The sequence below is a fragment of the Eublepharis macularius genome, chromosome 6 (assembly GCF_028583425.1).
Source record: "Eublepharis macularius isolate TG4126 chromosome 6, MPM_Emac_v1.0, whole genome shotgun sequence".
Classification (NCBI taxonomy): domain Eukaryota; kingdom Metazoa; phylum Chordata; class Lepidosauria; order Squamata; family Eublepharidae; genus Eublepharis; species Eublepharis macularius.
In genome coordinates this window covers 32,061,520-32,071,229 of record NC_072795.1, presented here as the reverse complement: position 1 = coordinate 32,071,229, position 9,710 = coordinate 32,061,520, and the positions used below count along the sequence as shown (strand labels likewise).

Here is a 9,710-nt window from a genome sequence, read left to right as displayed (position 1 = left end):
AGTTTGCAGGACCTGAGCAAGTCTGTTAATGATAGGACATTTTGGAGGTCTTTCATTTGTAGGGTCGCCATAGGTCAGAGGTGACTTAACAGCAGATAACACACACACACTTCATCCAAATACATGGCCTCATGATCCACTCCCCAAAGCCCTATCCTAATGAAAAATCAGTTCCATTGTAGCTAATTGTGTTTATGAGCAGGTGTGCATCCTGTAACACTGAATGATTCCCATTTAACTTGGTAGGATAACCATAATATTAGATTGGGTTGTACACAACTGTGAGTTACATAATCACTTCAAAGCAAGCCCGGTTGAACTCTGTGGGACTGTCCTCCAAAATTCTAAGGTTGCCGACCTCCAAGTAGTGGTTGGAGATCTCCAAGATACAATTGCCAGCTCCAGGTTGTGAAATATTTGGAGAGTTGGGGGGTGGAGCTTAGGGAAGGGCCTTAGAGGGGTATGCCTCAGCATCACTTCGATTTGTGTTGCTGGCTTTACATCCGCTTGACTTTTGAGGACTTCCAGGCTGTTGCTGATATTATGTACATAAACATTTTTGTATAAGGGTATTTATTGATAATTGGGTTTTCTGGAATTATTTATACCATTCTTATTTATATGACTATATTTATGTTAGAGCATAGAACTTGTACACTTTGCAGTTTATCTACAATATATTTATAAATATTTATTATCATCTTTGTATATAGTCTTCTCCAGTATTTCCTCCAACTTGTGGGATTCCACTGTACTTTAACCTCCAACTGGTGGCGGGAGATCTCCAAGATACAATTGCCACCTCCGGGTTGAGAAATATTTGGGAGAGTTGCGGGCTGGAGCCTGGGGAGGGGCATCAGCGGGGTATGATTCCATAGAGTCCACTCTCCAAAGGAGCCATTTCCTCCAAGGGAAAGGATCTTTTTAGTCTGGATAACAGCTATAATACTAGGAGATCTCCAGGCCCCACCAGGAAGTTGGTAATCCCTGGACGGTAGGGATCAGCATGCTGAAGTCCCTCCCCTCCCCCTTTCCTGGCTCCAGCATCAAAATCTCCAGGAATTTCATAACCGGGAATTGGCAGCCCTAGAAGCGCTCATAAACTAGGGTTGCAATACCATAGAGATGGGCGGGAAGGGAGTACTGCGCATGCCTGGTATGCCGGAAGAAGCCGGCAGAATAAGTTCTGCCCTTATTTCCTGGTTCTTCCCCGGAGCTCAGGCCGGTTGCCCGGGCAACCAGGAAGCGGCGTCGCATGGCTGCGTGTCTACAGAGCTCATTATTTTTTTTGTCTCCTGCAGTGTAGGACTGACCGGCTTAGGTGAGTACCTGAGGGGCTTTGCCCCCAAGGGAAAGGCCACCTTAGGAGGATGCCACCCTTCTGCAAACTATTCCATCAGCCGTCGGCTCTTGCGTGTCCGGACAGTGGGAGCCACAAAAATAGCACCGTTGGATGCCCTATTGCAGGAGCTGCTGGCGTGTCACAAAATGTGCTGCCACGACCTGTAGAAGACGTTGGCTGCAGTCTTAAGCATGTGTACCTGGGATAAAGCTCTCTTGAACACACGGTGGTCCTTCTGAATAAATCTGTATAGGTTTGCGCTGACGGCATCACATGAGCAGAAATAGGCATGTAGGCAGTTGCTTCATAGTGATATTTATGCATTTTAATCCCACTGTTCCTGGGCACTCAGATTGGTATGCATGAGTCACTCCTCTTCCATTTTATCCTTACATCAACCCTGTGAGGTAGGTTTGGCTTAGGGAGAATGACTGGCCAAAGTATATTGTTCAGAACTGAAAAGCTTGCATACTGCTCTATGTTGTTTCGGTTGGTCCTGGAAAAGATAGCCAATAAAGAAAGGGCTTTGTCCCCTGGAGAAAAATTAATCTTGGGAAAGACTGTGCTTATCACCCCACCCCGTCCCCTCCAAACACACATCAACACTGCTCAGTTTGGCTTCCATTGACTCTTTTCATCTTGTGTATTAACTAAAATTAATCTCAAGTACTGAAAGTAGAATGACTAGGACATTTCCCCTCTGCTGTCAGTCTTGTAAGGGACTTGAATGTTCTGTCTGGCTCCAGAGAGACATTTTTGTGTTTTCATTTGGCCTGGTGTCCTAAGCAGCAAGAGAGGTGAAGGCAGTGTCTAAATGATAACAAGAGACCCTCTTTCATCCTCCTTCATCTATGATGTTGTCAGAAGCTTCCAAGTGAAGGTGCTAGGAGCAATTGTCTCCCAAGCTAAGTATTCAGGAGGGGAAGCAAAAGACATACATCCGTTTCCTTAGAAGTAGGTCCCACTGTGTTCGGTGGAGCTTCCTCCCAGGTAAATAGCCGTGGGATTATAGCCTTAGATTTGTGTTGGTTTACTTAAAGTATTTATATCCCCAGCCTTCTGTATAAAATAGTCAAGGCTAAAAATAACATAAAGCGTTAAATAAACAATTGCTGATAATAAAAACAAAACCCCACTAATCATAAAGCATGCCATTAAAACAGTAGTGCGAGCATTACCACAATCACCTCGGTTATTTTTTTTAATTGAGGTGGTAGTTGTATTACTTCATTGTTTTACTTCATTCGCTTATTTAAAACATTTTGGTGCCACCTTTCCACCCAGTTTGGAGTCCCGAAGGCGGCTATGTGTATGTATATATAAGCCACATAGACACATACATAAAAACAAATAAACAAGGACGGTAGCTGAGGGAATACCAAATAAAACTGAAATGTTTTCACCTGCTGGTGGAAGACAGTGATAGGAGAGGGCTACCAAATCTCCAGGGGAGGGGGGAGATGGACAGGGGACGGCGGACTCCATCATTTCAGTGCCTCAGCTGAGAAGGCCTGTTTTCAGGTTGCCACTTATCTAACCTCAGATGCCAGAGACTCATGAAACAGGGCCTCTGAGGATGACAGTAATGATCAGGTAGGTAAGCTTTTCTTAAAGTATGCGGACCCCAAATCATATGGGACTTTAAAGGTTACCAGCATCTGGAATTGGACCTGAGAGCAAACTGTAAGCCAATGTAGGTGGAACAAGACTGGAGTGCTATGGGCTGTACATGCATTCCAGTCAGCATTCTGGCCGCAGCTTCCTATACCAATTGTAGCTTCTGAAAACTCTTCAAAGGCAGCTCCATGTAGAACAGATTGCAGTAATTAATCTAGATGCTACCACGACATGTACCTATAGGGGAATAAAGTTGGTGCCAAGGGAGGGAATTTTGTAACTGAGGCATCATCACAGAAAAGGGCCAGCCTCCAACAGCACTACACCTAAAGGAAGAAGAGTATCCATAAAAGGAGCATGATTTCAGAGAAGAAACCATTACAGCAGGGAGCGAGAGGCCCAGTACCTGTTATCGTTTAGATTGGTGGTAGTGGGGATACTCAGACTCAATTGAGTCATGCTCCCCTTCTTTTAATAGGGGATTGTCAACAATGAGTATATATGTAGGCTTTAGAGCTCACAGTGTCTTCCTATTGAAATACTTAGCTGACCTCCCCTATCTCTGAAAATGTAGCTGCTCCACTCTTGCAGCCTGGAGGTTGGGTGCAGGCTTCTTGCCTCTCTCCTGGAAACAAAGTTGGGTTTTGTGTCTATTTTGTAAATTTTATTTTTCTTCATTTGTATCCTGTGTTTATCCCCAATGGGGACCCAAAACAGCTTACATCATTCTCCTTTCCTCCCTGTGAGGTAGGTTAGACTGAGAGCATGTGACTGGTCCAAGGTCAGCTAGTGAGTTTCCATGCCAGAACGAGGAACTGAACGTGGGTCACCACCAATACACCACACTGGCTTTCTCTGGTAAATGCCTGGTAACTGTTTCTATATGTGGTTGCCATCACTGGATTGGTACAACAGAGTTGAAAAACAAGATATTTGCTCAATTAGAAACCAAGGTGTTATATGTGTGTTACTTTCCTGTTCCCATTTCAGCTAATTTTGTCTGTTTGTAACCTCTTAATAGTTTTGTTTGGCAGTGGTGTTCCACTCTTAAGTCCTAGAAGACCATGGACCGACATGTTCCTATGCATCCATTACCTGAGGAATTACAGAAGGTATGCTACAGTGAAGAAACCCAATGTCTTCCTGCTTTTGCACTCACATCAATATAGGTTGTAGTTGGTTTCTCTGCAGTTTATTAGTGTGCCCAAACCAGTATTCTTTTTGCATTTTACTTCATTTCCTGTATATGCATACTGTGTCCTCTTGGAATTGTGGCCTTCAGGATTTTGAAAAAAAATTATAATTTGTAGGATGGAACCTAGTGCAGACCTTAACAAATATGATGCAGCATGGAAGATGGTGGAGATTAGAGATGGGCACGAACTGCAAGACGAACTAAAGTTTGTCACGAACTGGGCTGGTTTGTGCTTTGCAAACCAGCGGTTCGTGGAAGCCCATTTTCCACGAACTTCCACGAACTGGGCTGCCAGTTTGTATGGTTCATGAGAAAGCCCAATACCCCTTTCCGTGCTGCTGCGAAGTGGCAAGGAGTGGCAAGGAAGGGGTTACCCTGATCAGATGCTTGTCAGGGAGATCCCTGACAAGCAGCTGATTCAACCCAGTGGGGGGCGAAATGCCCCTGTCCCTGCTACTGTGAAGCAGCACAGAAAGGGGCATTTAAACCCCCGATCAGCTGCTTGTGAGAGATCTCTCCCACAAGCAGCTGATCCAATGGGGGGAATGCCCCTTTCCCTGTTGCTGCGAAGCAGCACAGAAAGGGGCATTTAAACCCCCAATCAACTGCTTGCCGGGGATCTCCCCAACACACTGCTGATCCAAGCTGGTGGGGGGAATGCCCCTTTCCCTGCTGCTGCGAAGCAGCACAGAAAGGGGCATTTAACCCCCCCCCCGATCAGCTGCTTGTCCCCGCCAAGCAGCTGATCCAAGCAGGGGTGAAATGCCCCTTTCCTTGCCACTTTGCAGCAGCACGGAAAGGGGTATTTAAACCCCATGAACCATGAACCACAACCAGTTCGCGAACTGGGGCAAGTTTGTGAAAGTTCGTGGTCCATGGTTTGTGTAATGGGATGAATCATGAACCACACGGTTCAGTTTTTTCCCTGGTTCGTGCCCACCTCTACTTGAGATGGAAGAGAATAGAGTCACTAGAGTTAGTGTCTGCTGAAAGACAATAGGAAAGGAAAGAATTTGAAGTAAAGAGGGAGGTTGGGAAGATGGCTGCTGCCAGTCCTCTATCCACTCAAATCACAGGGAAGGTTTGTACCTCTTTAATGAGGTATGGCTTAGGGAAAACCCAGAGTGTCATGCTAGTAGTAGTACCAGGTCATAGAAGTAGCCTGTGGAGCTTTTTACAATTAGTAGCTGGAGATTCAGTGAAAAAATTCTGGTTTGTACACAGCTCAGGGGTGGGAGAGCCTTGGTTTATATGAATATATAAACATAATATATACACTTCCCTCAATACCAGTTTTTGTTTCAAACTCTGAAGATAATGAACTTGTGAACTACAAGAGTTCTAAAACACTATTCTCAAACTACAAAAGTTGAAAATGCCATTTCTCTTATTGGTTTTTGTATTTATTGTTGTTAATAATAATGTGAATAGCTTCTATGTTTAAAAATAATTCATACATTCAATACAAATATAGAGGCTTGTGTCATTCTGCGGTTCCATTCCCTCATGTGTGTACATATATATTTTACAGCAATAAATATGTGAGGTAGTTTAGGTTGTGAGAGAGTGATTGGACCAATGTTATCCAAAGAGTTTCCGTGACAAAATGGGAATTCAAACCTGGGTCTCTCAGATCCTAGTCCAGCACTAATTAATTAACTGTTGTTCTTCATAGAATAGATGTTCAATCAAACCTGAGGAAATTCTCTATGAGACAAGCTTTTCTGCAGTTGTAATGCAGTCAGATATAACTTGCAGTTTGGTGCTTTTGAATATTTGTGTTTTCAAAAAAATTAAAGTATTTCATATTGGGGAGATTATATTACAATAATTATAGTTTCTTACTTATATGCATGAAAGGCTTTGAAAAAACAAACTAAGTCTTTCTTGAAAGGTGCCCCACAATAACGTTTTTGTAGCCTGACAATAGGCACAATTAAGCTTCCAATCCTACACGTACTTAACCAGAACATAGCATCCCTTTGAACTCCTTGGGATTTACCTTCCTATTAAACATTGAAGAGTATGCTTTCCCTCTCCGTTTTAAAAGACATTGACATTTGTCTTTGGAAAGATAATTGCCTGCACTTCAATAGAATCATTAATAATTTTCATGAGACTTTTTAAAAACAGCTATGTTATTTATGCCATGTAATTAGGGAGGGGTTTTTAGGGGGGGGGTGCACGCACATGTGCATGTTTTGACGTCTGGGCCCAGATGCCAGACTGCCATTTTTCGTGTTGCTTGCTGCGGCTGATACAGTTCTGTTCTTAGGAGGGACTGAAAGAAGTTGGATGGAATGTAAGAAACAAGGAAAGCAGTAGCCAGAAAAGACACAGTGTGCTTGGATTGTGGGTGTGAGGACTATCATTTCACCTTTTGTTTCCTAATCTCCCCCCTGCCCCCACCTTTGGTAAACTTTTGAGAGTCAATGGCACAAATATCTCAAAGATATTATATTGGGGTATTTGGGCCTTTGACACATTTAAATAATTAATACATTTCATTAAAAGCTAGACTATTTCATTCTTTTATTATACAGTCATGTCTTAGGTGGGTAGCCGTGATGATCTTACTTTTTAAAAATTTTTAAAAATCAGACATGACTGTAGGATTTAAGTCCAGTAGCACCTAAGAAACCAGAAAGATTTTCAGAATGTAAGCTTTCAAGAGTCAAAGCTTCCTTCTTCAGATACCAACAAGGGAAGGGAGCTCTGACTCTCAAAAGCTTACCCTCTGAAAATCTTGTTGGTCTCTAAGGTGTCACTGGACTTAAATCCTACAGTCATGCCTGAATTTTATAATAGTCTTATAAAAGTAACAAATTATACTTCTGGCTAATAAAATGAAACCATTTTTATACATTGCAACTGTTTTTCTGTTAGAGCAGTTTATGTACCTGAGTGTGAATCTTTGGAAAGAAGAGATGAGACGCTAGGGAAAGGATCAAGGGCATAGAAGAGACTTGAGTAATATATAAATAGTTGTGCCGTAGAGCCATATCTATTAATTTCTTATGCATAAACGAAATCTTCTCAGTGGTATGGCAGATATTCACAGTAAGGGATTTTCAGCGCAACTCTTAACTCAGAATCCTGCTCAGGTCTGTTCAATGGGGCTTACTCCCTAGAAACTGTTCTTAGGATTACATTGTGTGAGGAGGTGGGCTGGCAATAGCAGCATGAAGTGAAGGCCATCCAGTGATCTGTGGCTGGTGGGTTGTTTAGTGAAGGTACCACACACGTGCCTCCTCGGAGATGAGGCAGCAGGACAGCATACTGAGTTCACCTTCCACCCCTATACTGGCCTAAGACTGGCAGTGGGGGGGGGGGAGTTGAGGCTCCTTATTGATCCATCTCTTCCTGTTAGGACTCTCCTGACCTTCTCTTTGAGCTAGCTCTGTGGAGAGAGGAGTAGCTCTCCTTGTCTCTTGGCTGGAGGCACTTAAATAGCTCCTTGCAATCTCTGCAAATCCCTTTCCTCTGATTCATGGGGAACCAGCCAGTCCTTGGGGTTGCCTCCTGCCTCTGAACAGGCTTGGGATTGGTCTGTGCCCCCTTGTGACTGACTGTACACTGGTGTCCTCCCTGGCATTTAAAAGTTTTTAATTTCATTTATACCCCACCTTTCTCCCCAAAGGGGATCCAAAACAGCTTACATTATCTCTCCTCCATTTTTCCTTACAACAAACCATGTGAGGTAAGTTAGGCAGAGCTTTTGTAACCGGCCCAAGGTCATGCAGTGAGCTTCCATGGCAGAGTGGAGAATTGAATCTGGCTCTCCCAGATCCTAGTCCATCATTCTAGCCATTACACTGCATCAGGCCATTGTTGAGCTGTGGTTTCTGGCCTGCCAGGATTTAAAGTCATGGCATTGCCAGCTTGCCACCTATTCCTGCCATTCTGAGGAAGCCTGGCCCCATAGCTGTACCAACCACCAGCCTTGCCTCTAGAGCTGTAGGCAAGCCCCATGTCCTCCTTTCATTCTCTCTGAGGAACTGTGGCCCTTCCCTGTTGCCCTGCATTTGCAGTGGTTGTGGCACCAGCACTGGAGCTCCCATCTGGGTTCTAGACACAGTCTGTCTCTCAGCTCCCTTTACCCACCAAGGAAGGACTGTGTAGGGGATTAAGTTTCCACACGCAATTTCCCTTGCTGGATCACAAACCTGCACAGAGAGTGGAGGTGGCTGCACAGAGAGTGCAGGTGGCTGTCATTGGATCAGGGACTGGGCAGGCAGGAAACAGGCAGGCAATCTAAGCTGTGGGTCACTTGGAAAGCTGATGGTCATTCCTTGGTAGGGGATGACAAGGGGTACCAGAATGGTGGCTCTTTATGACGAGCGAGGGGGCATCAGTTAAAATGCAATGTCTCAGTTGCTTCTTCAGCACAAACATTTATGTATTTATTGGCTTCATTTGCCCCTCCTTTTCTTCCATTTGGGTACTCCAAGTGGCTTACAGCATTCTCCCCTACTCCATTTGTTCCTCACAACTACCCTGTGAAGCAGGTTAGGCTGAGAGTGTACAGTTCTCCCAAGGTCACCCAGCAAGCTTCCACAGCTGAGTGGGGATTTGAACCTGGGTCTCCCAAATCCTAACCTGACCACTATACCATGCTGTGGCTGTTCACTGCCTCCTTAGTTGATTCTTTCTTTTCCCATGTCTCCCCCCTTTCCATATGACCTCCCTTTTGACTTGAATGTTGCACCTGCTGTTCCCTGTTCCCCTCTTTGATGTCCTTGTGTCAGAGTTATTTTCAATGCCTCTCTTTTTCTCTCTGCCCCATGCGTCCCATGCCCTACTCAGTTTGCCGGTCTCTCTGTAATATGATAATCTCTAAATATATACAGGTTCATTTGCAGCTTCACAGTAAGGAATGCTGCACCCGGAAAACTTCTATTATAGCGTGATTAGATTATTTTTTAAAAGGATTACACACATTTGTGGAGGAGAGGTCTGTCAACAGCTGTTAGGCCTGATAGCTGAAAGAACCTTGATGAACAAAGGCAAGTGTACATCTGAACACTGGGTTGTGGTAATAAGAACAATCCAAAGCACATCATCCTCCAATTCCATGATTGCTTACGTTCTCCATATGAATAAGCTGCTTTTGGACAACTGAGAGAAGGGAGACTGTGAGAAAACATATATGGGCAAATTTTGGATGGACAGGCGCAGGTGTTACACAGGTCAAATCCACATTCACCCATTACCAGCATGTTTATCGGATATCTTCCATTTGCCTCCAATCCGCAATTTTTTCCTCTTCGTTCACATTCCTGCTTCCAATCCGTCTTTCTCGCGCGTCCCTCCAGTCACACGGCTGCTCGAAAACTGCTTTTTTGGGCGGGACCTTTTTTTCCCGCCCATTTTTAAAAAAATTTTTGAGCGCACTTTTCCGTTATTTCGATCTTGCCTTATAAAGAAACATCATTGAAGATAATGATGCCTCTCTTTCCCCCACTGACAGCACTGATGGCTCTCTCCCGTTTCTTTTTTGGAAATTTGGAAGCATGTGGGAAGCTTTCGTGGGCATTTCCTATGCAGGACAGTTCA

General features: G+C 44.2%; 1 protein-coding gene across 1 annotated transcript in view; it reads left to right on the top strand.

Moving 5' to 3' along the window:
• The first annotated feature begins 1,231 nt into the window (after positions 1 to 1,231).
• The window catches only part of LEKR1 (leucine, glutamate and lysine rich 1), a 101,456-nt gene continuing 92,977 nt past the window's right edge, over positions 1,232 to 9,710 (top strand). Inside the window, exons 1-2 of the mRNA XM_054983882.1 lie at positions 1,232 to 1,321; positions 3,981 to 4,071. Of these exons, the coding sequence (XP_054839857.1) occupies positions 4,024 to 4,071 (48 nt within the window). The 5' untranslated portion in view covers positions 1,232 to 1,321; positions 3,981 to 4,023. The remainder of the gene's footprint in view (positions 1,322 to 3,980; positions 4,072 to 9,710) is intronic.